Source organism: Lithobates pipiens, unplaced genomic scaffold (genome assembly GCF_037356315.1).
Source record: "Lithobates pipiens isolate NorthernLeopardFrog02 unplaced genomic scaffold, aLitPip1_a1.2 Scaffold_24, whole genome shotgun sequence".
Lineage (NCBI taxonomy): Eukaryota > Metazoa > Chordata > Amphibia > Anura > Ranidae > Lithobates > Lithobates pipiens.
In genome coordinates this window covers 4,904,824-4,920,963 of record NW_027507786.1, presented here as the reverse complement: position 1 = coordinate 4,920,963, position 16,140 = coordinate 4,904,824, and the positions used below count along the sequence as shown (strand labels likewise).

The 16,140-nt window shown below is 43.5% G+C and overlaps 1 protein-coding gene across 1 annotated transcript in view; it reads right to left on the bottom strand.

Moving 5' to 3' along the window:
• Positions 1 to 594: 594 nt before the first annotated feature.
• TSG101 (tumor susceptibility 101) overlaps positions 595 to 16,140 on the bottom strand; it is a 53,595-nt gene continuing 38,049 nt past the window's right edge. Inside the window, exons 8-10 of the mRNA XM_077453532.1 lie at positions 8,157 to 8,359; positions 4,603 to 4,842; positions 595 to 2,949 (exon numbers count right to left, since the gene is read on the bottom strand). Of these exons, the coding sequence (XP_077309658.1) occupies positions 2,860 to 2,949; positions 4,603 to 4,842; positions 8,157 to 8,359 (533 nt within the window). The 3' untranslated portion in view covers positions 595 to 2,859. The remainder of the gene's footprint in view (positions 2,950 to 4,602; positions 4,843 to 8,156; positions 8,360 to 16,140) is intronic.

The window sequence follows — 16,140 nt, the reverse complement described above, 5'->3', positions numbered from 1 at the left end:
TTTTTTTATAAAAAAAAAAACAAAACCCTAAGAGCCGGTTCACACAGCGGGCGATGCGAGGCGACACGACTCGCCTCGCTCTCGCAAGTCGCCCCCGTTCTGTACAATGGAACCGTTCTGAGAGGAGCGACTCGAGTCGCTCCGACTCAGAAAAAAGGTTCCTGTACTACTTTTGGGCGACCTCGGGGCGACTTGCATTGACTTCTATACAGAAGTCATTTGCAAGTCGCCGCTGAGGCCGTGGCGAGGCAAGTCGGAGTCGCCTCGCCTGCTGTGTGAACCGGCCCTTACAATCACTTTAAGTGGTTAAAGTGTCACCAATAGAAAATATAGGGCACTAAAATTTGTTGCCATTTCACTGGCGTATGCAAATTTAAGGTTTGATATGTTGGGTATCTATTTATTTGGCGCAACCTCTTTTATATTTTACCAAAAAGTTATGTAATTTATTGTGTTTGTGTGCCCTAAAACGAACTTGAGTGTTTCTGTTTTTTTCCCTGAAATTTTGCGTTTCCTAGACCATTGCGGTAATATGTGACATGAATTATTGGAAACTACCACAATCGAGTCTTCATAATAAAAAAAAACAAGACGTGAGAAAGAATTAGTATTTATTTAATAATACATATTATTCAAATTATTCACATACAGGTGGATGTTATGCTGTGGCAGTTCAGCAAGTCGCTTCTGGTCACACTGTACAGCCGTCTCACATACAAATATAGACATGGGGAGGAAAACGCTTAAATTACAAGCAGGTACATCTCAGTACAGCCTTTCCTGCTAAAGCCCGCAAGGAAAAAACAAAACAAAAAGAAAAAAATATATTATTTTTACAAAAATGGACCAAAATTTTACCAGGTCCTCTATGCAATGATCTATAATAGTGATGGCGAACCTCGGCACCCCAGATGTTTTGGAACTACATTTCCCATGATGCTCATGCACTCTGCAGTGTAGTGGAGCATCATGGGAAATGTGGTTCCAAAACATCCGGGGTGCCAAGGTTCGCCATCACTGATCTATAATGTTACCAAAAAAAAAAAGCTAGTGATCTACATAGTAGTAGTAGTAGCAGGCACTATTGTAGCACAGCGTGCAAGCCCCTCCCCCTTTGTACAAGCGATCGCCCCAAGCGGAACCTTTCCAAGCAGACAGCAGCAAAACACATTTAGCAAATGGGGGCAATAGAAACTACATCAGCCAATCAGATCTCAACTTTCATCCTTAAATTGTACTGTTGTAGTGAAAAAATGGACTCTGGTTGGATTTGTTGTGTTTTTTTTTTTTTTTTATCAATTTTACTGCATATTATTATTATTATTTTTTTTTTAAGCAGAATGATGACCTGCACATTTTACCACGAAACTGTTGCAATTTAAATCCTTGCCATTTAATATTCAAACGGCAGTATGCCGCCGTTTTGATCCCTAGTTGTGGTTTTCTCAATGCTGTAGTAATCAGAAAGCTGGTATTTGTTCTCTTTTTATATTTTCAATCACAAATAAAAAAAAAAAAAAAAAAAAAAAAAAAAAAAGGTATTATAAAAATTGAGGGAATTTATAGGCGGGAACAAAACAGATAATAGCATTAAAAGAGAATTAAAGGTGAATAAAAAACTAAAGTAAAAGAATGAGAACTTTTTGTCAATTTTTCTTGTGACAACAGAAACGCCCAATAAGGGTAATAATCCCTTCAGGCGAAGTTTACATCTTTGCTGCCTTTTCATTCACTTTTTTTAATGGAAAGCAGTGCCTGCGTTTTTTTTTATGCAGGAAAAAGGTTCCTGCACCTTTCTCAAAATTGCAGTCGGGGGGGGGGGGGGGGGGGGATCCATGCAATTTACCACAATTGAAAACACGCTACGTTTTCAGTTGCGTGTTCATTAATGGGCCCCATTCACACTAGGACCCGCACAACACTGTGCGATTCACATGCAGGTCCTAGTGTGAACCAGGCATTTAAAGCGATGTTCCAGCCGCAATTTTTTATTATTTTTTTTTTTTTAAGTCAGCAGCTACACAAACTGTAGCTGCTGACTTTTAATAAGAGCACTTACCTGTCCAGTGAGCCCGCTATGTCGGCCCACCCCGCAGGCCGATTCGTCCATCGGATCAGGTGCCGGCACCGCCAACTCAACGAAGGGAAAACAGGCCTTCCGGCTTCACTGGCTGTTTCCTACTGCGCACGTTGCGCGGCGCTTTGTGAATGGCCCTGTTGATTTCTGGGAGACACACATGTCCCAGAAGACAACGGGGCAGCTCACCGAATAGGAGGAAGTGAAAGAACAGCACCGCGGAATAGGAAAAGGCAGATTTGGAAGACTGCCTAGCAACAGGCGTTTCTGGTAAGTAAAAAAAAAAAAAAAGTTTTTTATCACATTTTTTTTTATATATATATTTTTTGAGAATATTAATGCCATTTTTTATTTTAGGGTGGACCTCCGCTTTAAGTGCTGCATACTGGAGTTTGCCTCTGACACTAGGGGGAGCTGTTTACATTGCCAGGGACAGCAGATTTGCTGGCTGTGCTGTATATAGAGAAGGAAAGCAGCGGGACCGATGACGTAACAATAGGGTCACATCGCCAGGGCCTATCACACTACAGACAATCAATACTGCCTGCTACCATTCACCCCTCTCCAAGGGCTCAATCTAAACCAAAGACAAAAGTGCATCGATCCGAGATAGCGCCTTATACCAAGAAAACAAAACTTTGATTTTTTTTTTATATTTTTTTTTTTACAGTAAGAATAATTTAACCAAAATCTCTAAATTTGAAAAAAACGGAGAAAACAAAAATATGATATGAAAAAAAAAAAAAAAAAAAAAATGAGTGGGGGAGGGATGATGATGAATGTTAATAAAGGTCACTAAGCCCCGCCGTCTTCCTGGCTTTCTGCATCAATGCTCGGAGCTGGAACTGCTTGCGGGACAACAGTCGGACGTGCTGGAATGACAAACAAAAAAACATTCACTTACAAGGTTCATATGCAAAACCACGTACAGCCACCGGCCACTTTATTAGGTACACCTTGCTAGTCCCGGGTTGGACCCCCTTTACCTTCATTCTTGGTGGCATAGATACAACAAGGTGTTGGAAACGTTCCTCAGAGATTTTGCTCCATAGTGACATGATAACATCACACAGTTGCTGCAGATTTGTCAGCTGCACATCCATGATGCCAATCTTCCGTTCCACCACATCCCAGAGGTGCTCTATTGGATGAGATCTGGTGAGTGTGGAGGACATTGGATGAGATGTGGTGAGTGTGGAGACCATTGGAGTACAGTGACCTCATTGTCCAGTGGTGAGATGATTGGAGCTTTGTGACATGGGGCATTATCCTGCTGGAAGAAGCCATCAGAAGATGGGGACACTGTAGTCATAAAGGGATGGACATGGTCAGCACCAATACTCAGGTAGGTCGTGGTGTTTAAACCATGCTCAATTGGTACTAAGGGGCCCAAAGTGTGCCAAGAAAATCTCCCCCCACCACCTGCCTGAACCGGTGATACAAGGCAGGATGGATCCATGCGCCAAATTCTGACCCCACCATCCATGTTGCGGCTGAAATCCAGACTCATCAGACCAGGCAACGTTTTTCCAATCTTGGTGATCCTGTGCCAGGATTGTAGCCTGAGATTTATGTTCTTGGCTGACAGGAGTGGCACCCGGTGTGGACTTCTGCTGCTGTAGCCCATCTGCTTCAAGGATTCGTGTGTTGTGCATTCAGAGATGGTATTCTGCATACTTTGGATATAACGAATGATAATTTGAGTTACTGTTGCCTTTCTATCATCTGGAACCAGTCTGCCCATTCTCCTCTGACCTCAACAAGGCATTTTCCTCCACACAACTGCCGCTCACTGGATATTTTCTCTTTTTCCCACCATTCTCTGTAAACCTGAGAGATGTCTGTGTGTGCAAATCCCAGTAGATCAGCAGTTTTTGAAATACTCAGACCAGCCCGTCTTACACCAACAATCACGCCACGTTCAAAGTCACTTAAATCCCCTTTCTTCCCCATTCCGATACTTGCTTTGAACTTCAGCAAGTGATCTTCACCACATCTAGAAGCCTAAATACATTAAGTTGCTGCCATGTGATTGGCCGATTAGAAATTTGTGTTGGTAAGAAATTGAACAGGTGTACCTAATAAGGTGGCCGGTGAGGGTATATTGATTCAAATGCCAAAACATGAACACTTAATAGGAAATCTTTTTGCTCCTCCCATTTTCCAATGAAGCCGTGTGCACTAGAAGGGCTCAGCCCTGAGCACTTCTGGTTCAGGAGCGGTCACAAGCCCCCTTGTGATAGCAATATAGTTAAAAAAAAAAATAAAAAAAAAAAAAAGGAAAAAAATAAAATTAAATACAATAAAATCTTTTAAAAATTAAAACCAACTCCGCTCTTTATACTGTGCACACCGGCAAATGTAGCATCAAATCCTGTTAGCAGTGCTTGCTTTGGGTATAGGGATATAAAAAGTCCAGACACTCCACACCCACTGCAACGACTGGTTAAAAAGCTGGATGGGTGCTACAAGTGCCCGTGTACAAGGCTTGGGTGAACCTCATTCAACCACACCATGTGACCCACCTTCAGGAACACATCCAAATCAATGACGCCTCTTCGGAGAGCCTCCCCCAGGTAGAAGATGGTGTCCTCTATGGCGTTCTCCTCCGCATACAGGTTCAGGATCTGCTTGTAGAGGGGGGCGGTTGGCACAATGACCTCGTCAATGTCTCTGTATTCTGATTGGCTCTCCATTTTCTCCACCACGGCGCCCAGTTCCTCGTCTTTCTTCCTCAGGGTCTCAATGTTTTTGTCTACTTCCGTCTGGTGGGCATTGCAAGAAAAAGAAAAGTAATGAAATGTCACTTACGGTTAAGATTTATTATACAAGTATGCGTTTTACAGCGTGCCCAATCGATCTGCACACCTCCATATTGAAAATCGTTCACATCTTATGTGCTGCAGTCATGCAGAGGAACAATACACTGAACAGCAGAGCTATAGGAAGCAAATGCAACCTCCGAATTATTTTACATTTTTGGTTGTCCTTTTTTTTACCGTATTTATCGGCGTATAACAATTTTAAGAGAGGTTTCAGGAAAAAAACAAAAACGTAAATTTAGGAATAAAGAATTTTAAAACAAAATAAGGGTCAATGCCCATCAATACAGCCTTATCAGTGCCCATCTGCAGCCTTGCCATTGCCCATTAATGAAGCCTGACCAGTGTCCAACTGCAGCCTCGCCATTGCCCATTAATGAAGCCTTATCAGTGCCCATCTGCAGCTTCACCACTGCTCATCATTGCAGCCTGATCAGTACCCATCTGCAGCCTCACCACTGCTCATCATTGCAGCCTGATCAGTGTCCATCTGCAGCCTCGCCATTGCCCATTAATGAAGCTTTATCAGTGCCCATCTGCAGCCACGCCATTGCTATTAATGAAGCCTGATCAGTGTCCATTTGCAGCCTCGCCATTGCCCATTAATGAAACCTTATCAGTGCCCATCTTCAGCCTCGCCATTGCCCATTAATTAAGCCTGACCAGTGCCCATCTGCAGCCTCGCCATTGCCCATTAATGAAGCCTGACCAGTGTCCATCTGCAGCCTCGTCATTGCCCATTAATGAAGCCTGACCAGTGTCCAACTGCAGCCTCGCCATTGCCCATTAATGAAGCCTGACCAGTGTCCAACTGCAGCCTCGCCATTGCCCATTAATGAAGCCTGACCAGTGTCCAACTGCAGCCTCGCCATTGCCCATTAATGAAGCCTTATCAGTGCCCATCTGCAGCCTCACCACTGCTCATCATTGCAGCCTGATCAGTACCAATCTGCAGCCTTGCCCATCATTGCCTATCTGCAGCCTTTCTCCTCACTGCAGCCTGATCACTCTCCATCTGCAGCCTTGCCATTGCTGAAATAGGCAGAGCCGGATCTCCTGTGTACTCAGCTCTGTGTCAGGCCCAGTCCCGCCCCTTGGCCCAGATCATATGATGGACATAACGCCGGTCCAATGCTGGGACATCAATGCTAGGAGCCATCCAGGGGGTGGGACTGGGCGTGCCTGTGAGTCGACGCAAGCCGAGCCAAGTACACAGGAGATCCGCCTCTATTTTGGTGGCGCTTGTCCCCTCGGTGGCAGACTAGATCGGCGTATAACACTCGCACATGATTTCCCCCCTCTATTAAGGCAAATGCATGCGGACTAAACCCCTGTTTTTAACGTACTGTTAGACAGGTGCGTGTTATACGATTATAAATACGGTATTTATTTTTTCCACTTTTTTGGTGGATGCTGGAGAGTTAATCCCCGGCAGTCTCTTCTATAGGTGAAATCTATAGCTGGCCATAGATGGTTCGAAAGGTGCTATTGACATGACATGTTCCTCACATGTCAGTAACAACCCATACAATCCATACATACAAAGACACCAAAAGTTCAGAAATGAAGCTCTGTGTAATAAAATGGAAGGTCACAGGGAAAAAAAGTATTGGAACCCGCTAACTGAAATGTATTTAATACTTGGTACAAAATCCTTTGTTGGTAATGACGGCTTCAAGACGCCTCCTGTATGGAGAAACGAGTCGCCTGTGTTGCTCAGGTGTGATTTTGGCCCGTTCTTCCACACAAAGTCTTCAAATCTTGAAGGTTCTGTGAGCCTCTTCTATGAACTCTGATCTTTAGTTCTTTCCATAGATTTTCTATTGAATTCAAGTCAGGTGATTGGCTGATTTGTGTCATCATTCATCCTTCCTTCAATGATATGAAGTTTGCCAGTACCGTATCCTGAAAAACAGCCCCGCCCCCACCATGATGTTCCCACCTCCAAACCTCACTGTTGGTATGGGGGGTATTTTGGGGTGATGCGCCATTTGACCTCCAAACATGGTGTGTATTATTGCATCCAAACAGTTCCAATTTTGGTCCCATCTGACCAGATTATATTCTCCCCGTATTTCACAGGCTTTTCTTAATGTTGCTTTTTCTTCAGCGATGGAGTCTTGCGTGGTGAGCGTACATACAGGCCATGGCTGGTGAGTGCATTACTTATTGTTTTCTTGGAACTACCTGCTAATTCCAGGTCTTTCTGAAGCTCTCCACATGTGGTCCTTGGCTCTTGGATAATTCTTCTGATAATTCTTTTCACTTTTCTTGGGAGGAGCACCTGGTCATGGCCAGTTTATGGTTAAATTAAGTTCTTTCCACTTCCGGATTATGGCCCCAACAGTGCTCACTGGAACATTCAGAAGTTTAGAAATCCTTTTGTAACCAATGCCAGCAGTATGTTTTACAAACAATAAGGTTGCAAAGGTTTTGAGAGAGCTCTTTGCTTTTACACATCATGAGATGTTTCTAGTGGGGCACCTCGGTAATGAGACACCTTTTCATAGGCCATCAGCTGAGATTGAATCGGCTGATATTAATTTGCAGGATTGCTTTCTAATTACTGAGAGATTTCAGCTGGTGTCTTGGCTTTCCATGCCTTTTTGCACCTCCTTTTCTCCATGTGTTTAATACTGATTCCCTGTGTCATTCCATTTTTATTACACAGAACTTCATTTCTGAACTTATTTGTTTTGGTGTCTTTGTATGTATGGATGGCACGGGTGGTTACGGACATGGTGAACATTTCATGTGAATAGCACCTTTACAAATACATTTACCTAAAAAGATGGCGACGTGTTCAATACCTATTTTACCCGCTGGATTTGCAAATACACCCGTGTGCATGAGGCCTTAAGGCCCATACACATGATCGGACTTTTTGACAATAAACATGCAAATTAGCTGTTTTAAGGCAACATCCGACCGTGTGTACGCTCCATCAGACAAACTTTTTCGGTTTTCATCGGACAAACTTTCCGGCAACAAAAGTCTGATCGTGTGTACAGAAAACCATAGGACTTTTGTACAAAGTAAAAACACGCATGCTCAGAACCAATGAAAAAGATCAGACAACAATACAGAAGTTGACCAAAGGTGGCGGTAAAGAGCAGAAAAACCATGATACAAGTTCACGGCCAACACCCTTTGTACAAAAATGGACGGGAAATTTTGTACAAAGTCCGATAGTGTGTATGAGCCCTTACACACCAGTTTCATGTTTATTTCAATAGTGCCATGAAAAGCTGCCTCACCACTTCCTGGTCTAGCCGAGTGACCATCTCCTCCAACTTCTGGTGTCCTTTCTTCAGATCTTCTTCTGTGCGTTTCAATGCGTTAAGCTCCGCCTGTGCGCGATCCATCTCCTCCTTCATCCGCCATCTTAACTTGTCACTAACGGCTGAAATGAGGGAGGCTCTAATGGTGTCCTCGCCAATGGTGCCATCCCTGGCTGGACCTGCAGGAAAGTAGAAAGAAGGCTTACAGGGGAACTAAATGCTCTCAGCCAACTGTTTTTAATCCTTAGTAAATAGATAGGAACTTTTATTACAATTACTGGCTTTTAAAGTTGTTATTTTTTTTTTTTTTTTACATTTTTTCAGTGTCTTCCTGGTTTCCGGCCTAGGCCAAAACGTCGTCATACATCCCAGGAGTCTTCATGGGAGGAGAGGTTTTCTCAGCTAAGCACACCCTCCTGCCTGCATGCCTGAGCTAAGGTCAGGTGGATTCCAGGAAGTAAATTCTAGATGAATCATCTGCCCTTACTCAAGATGGCCACGACCAGAAATGCTAGGGGGGCATTTTTCAAAGTGATTTCTCAGCAAAATAAAGCATGGAGACATGGATGGATGGGGAGGACGACATTGAATATTAGGAATGGATAAAGTAGCATTTTCAGTTTGTGGAGCTCGGATACAGGTTAGTTTTTCTATAACCACTTGCCGACCGCCGCGCGCTGATATACGTCGGCACAATGGCAGCAGTGGGCAAATGGGCGTACCTGCACGTCCCCTTTAAGAAGTGGGGCTAGCAGGCGTGTGCCCGTCGTGTACAGCCTGACTCCCGGCGATCGTATCACGGAGCCGCAGAACGGGTTGTAAACAAGGCATTTCCCCGTTCTGCCTTGTGTTACAACAGAGATCACTGCTCCCTGTCATTGGAAGCAGTAATCGCTGTCATGTGACTGGAAGCCCCCCGTCCCAGTTAGAATCACTCCCTAGGACACACTTAACCCCTTTATCGGCCCCTAGTGGTTAACCCCTTTCTTGCCAGTGTCAGCTGAACTCCCACGATTTCATTCCCGCATGTCAGTCCCGACTTTCGGGGGGAGATTTCAGAGACATCTGCGTGGGTTACTGCTCAGATAGAAATCGCCAAAAGTAGTACAGAAATGACTTTTGGGAATCCGTGCGGTACAACAAATGTGGCGCTGCGTCGATTTGGATGGCGTGAATGGCGCCATGTCAAATCGCATGCCAAATTGCTCCAAGGTGAACCAGGGCTAAATAGAATCTCACAGAGAGAAATGGAAAGACTAATGTTACACAATCTTTCTAATCTCTGATAGAAGAGAGGTGTTTTATGACCGGGTGTAAATAATAATTACACCAGCCACAGAAGCCGTTGCCTATCATGTAAATCATTCTGTCTGAATATTACGAAATGTAATCAATAATTGTGTCTACACAAAGGTCTCCGGAGCCACGTGAAGATAGTACAGCTACATGCATGCAGCATGCGGAGGGTGGATGGCAGGAGGGTTAGATCGCATTATATGATGTCAGTAAAGCAGGTGATACAGTTCATTCCAAAAGTATTCACAGCGCTTCAATTTTTCCACATTTTGTTATAATTCACACCATAGAAACGCAGTTGGGATGAGTTCCAGATGCTTTTTTGCATGCGTGTTTTTGACGCATTTTTGATGCATTCCAGTGCATTCCCCCCCCCCCCTTTTTTTTCTTAAAGCGGGCGCAAACCCACTGACTTTATTTTTACACCTGTAAGGGAAAAGGCATAATGAGCTAGTATGCACCGCATACTAGCTCATTATGAAATACTTACCTTAGAATGAGGCGCCAGCATCTCACACGGTCCACACCGAGGGAGCTGACATGTTCCCTCTGCGTGTCTTCTGGGTATCGCGGCTCTGGCGCTGTGAGTGGCTGGAGCCGCGATGACATCACTCCTGCGCATGCGTGCGGGAGTTTTCTTCCCTGCAGGGTCCGATGTCTGCTGGACTTTCAGAGAAGAATCCCTGGTGCGCATGCGCCGCTGAAGTCAGCGGCTCATTGCGAGGGGAATATCTCCTAAACCGTACAGGTTTAGGGGATATTCTTTTTACCTACAGGTAAGCCTTATTATAGGCCTTATTATAGGCTTACCTGTAGGTCAAAGTTAAAAATGTAACTATACAACCGCTTTAACCTTAAATAAGGACATCTGTCGCAGTGTGTTTTTGGTGCGTTTTACAGCGTTCCAGTACAGTCCGGTGCAGGAGAAATGCAGCAGGTTCTACTTTTTTTTTCTGGAACACACTGACTGCAAACACTGGTATGAACTATGCCATTGAAAACCATATAACCTACTATCCATGCGCTTTGATGCAGAAACTGGCCCTAAATTCATTATTTTCCTCAAAATTCTACATACAATACCCCATAATGACAACGTGAAAGAAGTTTGTTTGAAATATTTGCAAATTTATTAAAAATAAAAAATCCCATGTACAGAAGTATTAACAGCTTTGCCATGACACTCAGAATTGATCTCAGGTGCCTCCTGGTTCCAGTGATCATCCTGGAGATGTTTCTACAACTTGATTGGAGTCACCTGTGGTCATTTCAGTTGATTGGACATGATTTGGAAAGGAACACACCTGTCTATAGAAGGTCCCACAGGTAACAGTGCATGTCGGAGCACAAACCAAGCCATGAAGTCCAAGGAATTGTCTGTGGACCTCCGAGACCAGGATTGTATGGAGGTACAGATCGGGGGAAGGGTGCAGAAATATTTCCGCAGCATTGAAGGTCCCAGTGAGCACAGTGGCCTCCATCATCTGTAAATGGAAGAAGTTTGGAACCACCGGGACTCTTCCTAGAGCGGGCTGCCCGACCAAACAGTGATCGGGGAGAAGGGCCTTAGTCTTAGGGAGGTGACCAAGAACCCGATGGCCACTATGACAGAGCTCCAGTGTTTCTCTGTGGAGAGAGGAGAACCTTCCAGAAGAACAACCATCTCTGCATCTCTCCACCAATCAGACCTGTATGGTAGAGTGGCTAGACAGAAGCCACTCCTCAGTAAAAGGCACATGACAGCCCGCCTGGAGTTTGCACCTAAAGGACTCTCAGACAATGAGAAGCACAATTCTCTGGTCTGACGAAACAAGGATTAAACTCTTTGGCCTTGTTGGGAAGCGTCATGTCAGGAGGAAACCAGACACCACTCATCACCTGGCCAATACCATCCCTACAGTGAAGCATGGTGGTGGCAGCATCATGCTGTGGGGATGTTTTTCAGCGGCAGGAACTGGGAGACTAGTCAGGATCGAGGGAAAGATGAATGCAGCAATGTACAGAGACCTTGATGAAAACCTGCTCAAGAGTGCTCTGGACCTCAGACTGGGGCGAAGGTTCATCTTTCAACAGAACAACGACCCTAAGCACACAGCCAAGATAACAAAGGAGCGGCTATGGGATAGCTCTGAATGTCCTTGAGTGGCTCAGCCAGAGACGAGACTTGAACCCGATTGAACATCTCTGGAAAGATCTGAAAATGGCTGTGCATTGACACTCACCATCCAACCTGATGGAGCTTGAGAGGTCCTGCAAAGAAGAAAGGGAGAAACTGCCCGAAAATAAGTGTGTCAAGCTTGTAGCATCATACTCAGCAAGACTTGAGGCTGTAATTGGTGCCAAAGGTGCTTCACCAAAGTATTGAGCAAAGGCTGTGATACTTGTGTAGATGGGATTTTTTTCATTTTGTATTTTTAATAAATTTGCAAAGATTTCAAACAAACTTCTTTCATGTTGCCATTATGGGGAATTGTTTGTAGAATTTTGAGAAAAATAATGAATTTAATTGATTTTGGAATAAGACTGTAACATAACAAAATGTGGAAATAGTGAAACGCTTTGAATACTTTCTGGATGCACTGTACATTAAGCGGGAGGTTTCACAGTGGTTGAATGTTTGAGAAGTTTTTTTCTAACACCCTAGAGAATAAAATGGCGGTCGTTGCAATACTTTGTCACACCGTATTTGCGCAGCGGTCTTATAAGCGCACTTTTTTTGGGAAAAAATACACTTTTTTTTTGAAAAAATACACTTTTTTGAATTAAAAAATAAGACAACAGTAAAGTTAGCCCAATTTTTTTTTATATAGTGAAAGATAATGTTACGCCGAGTAAACGGATACCCAACAAGTCACGCTTCAAAATTGCACCCGCTCGTGGAATGGCGACGAACTTTTACCCTTGAAAATCTCCATAGGCGATGTTTAAAATATTCTACAGGTTGCATGTTTTAAGTTACACCCGGCGAATTTGCCGCAGAGACCACTATTATCGGAAACTGGACTGCCGGCCGAACAAGAGGATACCGGGGTTATGGCAGCTAGCTTCTACCATAACAACGATATTCTTCTTCAAAGTAAGGACATATATCGACGTGCGGTGGTCTGGAAGTGGTTAAAAGGGATGCCGGAGCTGGGCGGGAAGGGGTTAACAAACATAAAGTAACAAAGTAGCAAAGGAACATCGTGTTTAAATACCTTCTGTACTTCAAACTGTGACCCCCCCTGGAATGTGAAATGATCAAAGTCTACAAAGAATTCAACTGAACAAAGTAAATGTCCCAAAAAAATCACCCAATAAAAAAAATGTGTAGAAACAGCCGTCGTGTCCTTTTTTTTTAGGGATCATTCAAACGGATGAAGAGACCCGCCCTACCCGCTCAGCCACTTTTCCCTGCGTTTGCATCCACCTCGGAGCTGCACACAGGAAGCCAATAGAAGAGGATGCAGAAGCTGCGGTTGCGCGGACACCGTCATGCAGGCGCGGATCTGAACACACGCGGTCTGCGTTTGGGTCCGTGCATCCAATCCTGCCTGCATGTCAAATTTTGACTGTGTCCATGCAGCCGCAGCTTCTGCAATTGGCTGCCTGCGTGCAGTTCCGAGGTGGATGCAGACGCAGCAGACAGCGGGTCAGCACAGACGACGGGTCTCAGCTCCGGTCTCAATGAGCTCTAAAACTTTACAATCTCAGACGGCTGATTGTACACATCTGGAGGCTCCTGTTCTTTTTTTGGACATTTATTTTTGCATGCAATAGCTGATGCAGTGGTGCATTTCATTTTTCCTATTAGAGTTTATTAGGTGTTTTTGGCTTTTATAATAAAATCAGCATCTGGTTGATACTTCAGTGTAGGGATCGACCGGTTATCGGAGCGGCAGATATTCACTTTTTTAGAAGTATCGGTCAAATAAACTGACCGATATTACCAATATTGCATCAAGGGGTTGTACCGGGTGATGCGTGCAGCCGCATGTAACACCCGGGTAGCGTTCTTTAGAGCGGACGGTCGGCTTTATTGTAATAACAACTGATGGGGCTCAGCAGCCGCTCTGCTGTTATTACAAGCAGTGGGAAGGGACGTCCCCCCCCCGCCTTCCGCCGCTCGCCTGGGCTCCCTCATCCCATCGGGAGGCCCGAGCAACCAGGCGGCACATGCGCCGGCTGGCCGAAGACCCAAACAAAGCCGATGCTTCAATCGGATCTCAGATCTAGTAGTCCAAAAGAGAGGTCATGACATCACTTCCCAGATTACTGCCATCTTAACCGCTTCAGCCCCCCGGAAGATTTGGCTGCTGAATGACCAAACCATTTTTAGCGATTCGGCACTGCGTCGCTTTAACTGACAATTGCGCGGTCGTGCAACGCTGTACCCAAACTAAATTGTCGTCCTTTTTTTCCCACAAATAGAGCTTTCTTTTGGTGGTATTTGATCGCCTCTACGGTTTTTATTTTTTGTGTTATAAAAAAAAAGAGTGACAATTTTGAAAAAATACAATATTTTGTACTTTTTGCTATAATAAATATCCCCATTTTTTTTTTTTTTTTTTAAAAGCAAATTTTTTCTCAGTTTAGCCCGATATGTATTCTTCTACATATTTTTGGTAATAAAAAAAATTGCAAAAAGCGTATATTGATTGGTTTGCGCAAAAGTTATAACGTCTACAAAATAGGGGATAGATTTATGGCATTTTTATTATTATTATTATTTTTTTTTACTAGTAATGGCGGCGATCTGCAACTTTTATCGTGACTGCGACATTATGGGGACACTTTGGACAATTTCGACACATTTTTGGGACCATTGGCATTTATACACCGATCAGTGCTATAAAAGTGCATTGATTACTGTAAAAATGTCACTGGCCATGAAGGGGTTAACACTAGGGGGCGATCAAGAGGTTAACTGTGTTCCCTAATGTGTGTTCTAACTGTAGGGGGGGGGGGGAGGGGACTTGCTAGGGGAAGATATAGATCGGTGTTCATACTTTGTATGAATACATGATCGGTCTCTTCTCCCCTCAGAGAAGCGATCGCGGGAGACCGGTGGTCATCGAGCAGCGGGCGCGCCCCTAGTGGCCACAAATAGAAGCGTTTTAACATGATGGCGATTCGCGCAGCCAAGCCATGTTGCAGCAGCACAACTGCGGCGGCTGGTCGGCAAGCCCTTAAAGGCACCAGTTTTAAAAAAATAAAGCATTCAAAGAAGCAGATCTTGACGTTTTGAATACCTTGAAGTGCAGAGGAGCAGATTGGGGTTTTATAGACCCCCAGATCCCTCCATAAACAGTACCTGCCACTACCTATTACTGTCACAAGGGATGTTTACATTCCTTGTGACAGCAATAACTAATTAAAAAAAAAAGTAAAATGACTGTGTAAACATTTTTTTTTTATATATGTACAAAATATTGGAAAAAAATATTGGCCATCGGCAGGAGAGGTTGCCGAAATATCGGTATCGTATTGGCACCGAAAAGACGATAACGAGATCCCTACTTCAATGTTTTGGCTAGTGCCCAAAAAAGTGTAATGTTACTTTACTACTGGACATAGAAATGGGTTAAAGGAGGGAACTAGCGATCGTCTATGTTACGGGGCAGCTGTGGGTCTCAGTGACCCCTAACATTTGCCTCTTGTATTTTTAGCTCAGTGGTGGGATCTCTGCTGAACAAAATCCTAACCTTTCCATCCCCAGAGTCCTGTTACAGGAAGACGTCTCACAGCGACACCCGAATACAACACAGAGCTGTGAATGGAGGAACGGGGCTGAGCATCAAAAGACTCCGGAGTACTGGTCCCCACCATACACTGTCACTGGTGCCCCCCCCCCCCCCCCCATAGTAAACATACTATGGGGTAATAGAATACTTGTATTACAAGCAATAATGTTAAATAAAAGTACTTAACCACTTAAGCCCCGGACCATTTTGCAACTAAAAGGACCAAGCCCCTTTTTGTGATTCGGCACTGCGTCGCTTTAACTGACAATTGCGCGGTCGTGCGACGTGGCTCCCAAACAAAATTGGTCCTTTTTTCCCCCCACAAATAGAGATTTCTTTTGGTGGTATTTGATCACCTCTGCGGTTTTTATTTTTTGCGCTATAAACAAAAATAGAGCGACAATTTTGAAAAAAAAAAACACAATATTTTTTACTTTTTGTTATAATAAATATCCCCCCCCAAAAAAAAAAAAAAAAAAATTTTTATATATATATATATATATATATATATATATATATATATATATATATATATATATATATATATATATATATATATATATATATATATATATAAAAACACCATTTTTTTTTTCCCTCAGTTTAGGTCGATACGTATTCTTCTACATATTTTTGGTAAAAAAAAAAAAAAAAAAAAAAAAAAAAATCGCAATAAGCGTTTATTTATTGGTTTGCGCATAAGTTATAGCTTCTACAAAATAGGGGATAGTTTTATGGCATTTTTATTAATATTTTAATTTTTTTTTAACTAGTAATGGCGGCGATCAACGATTTTTATTGTGACTGCGACATTATGGTGGAGACGTTGGACAATTTTGACACATTTTTGAGACCATTGGCATTTATACAGCGATCAATGTGATTAAAAATGCATCGATTACTGTAAAAATGTCACTGGCAGTGAAGGGATTAACACTAGG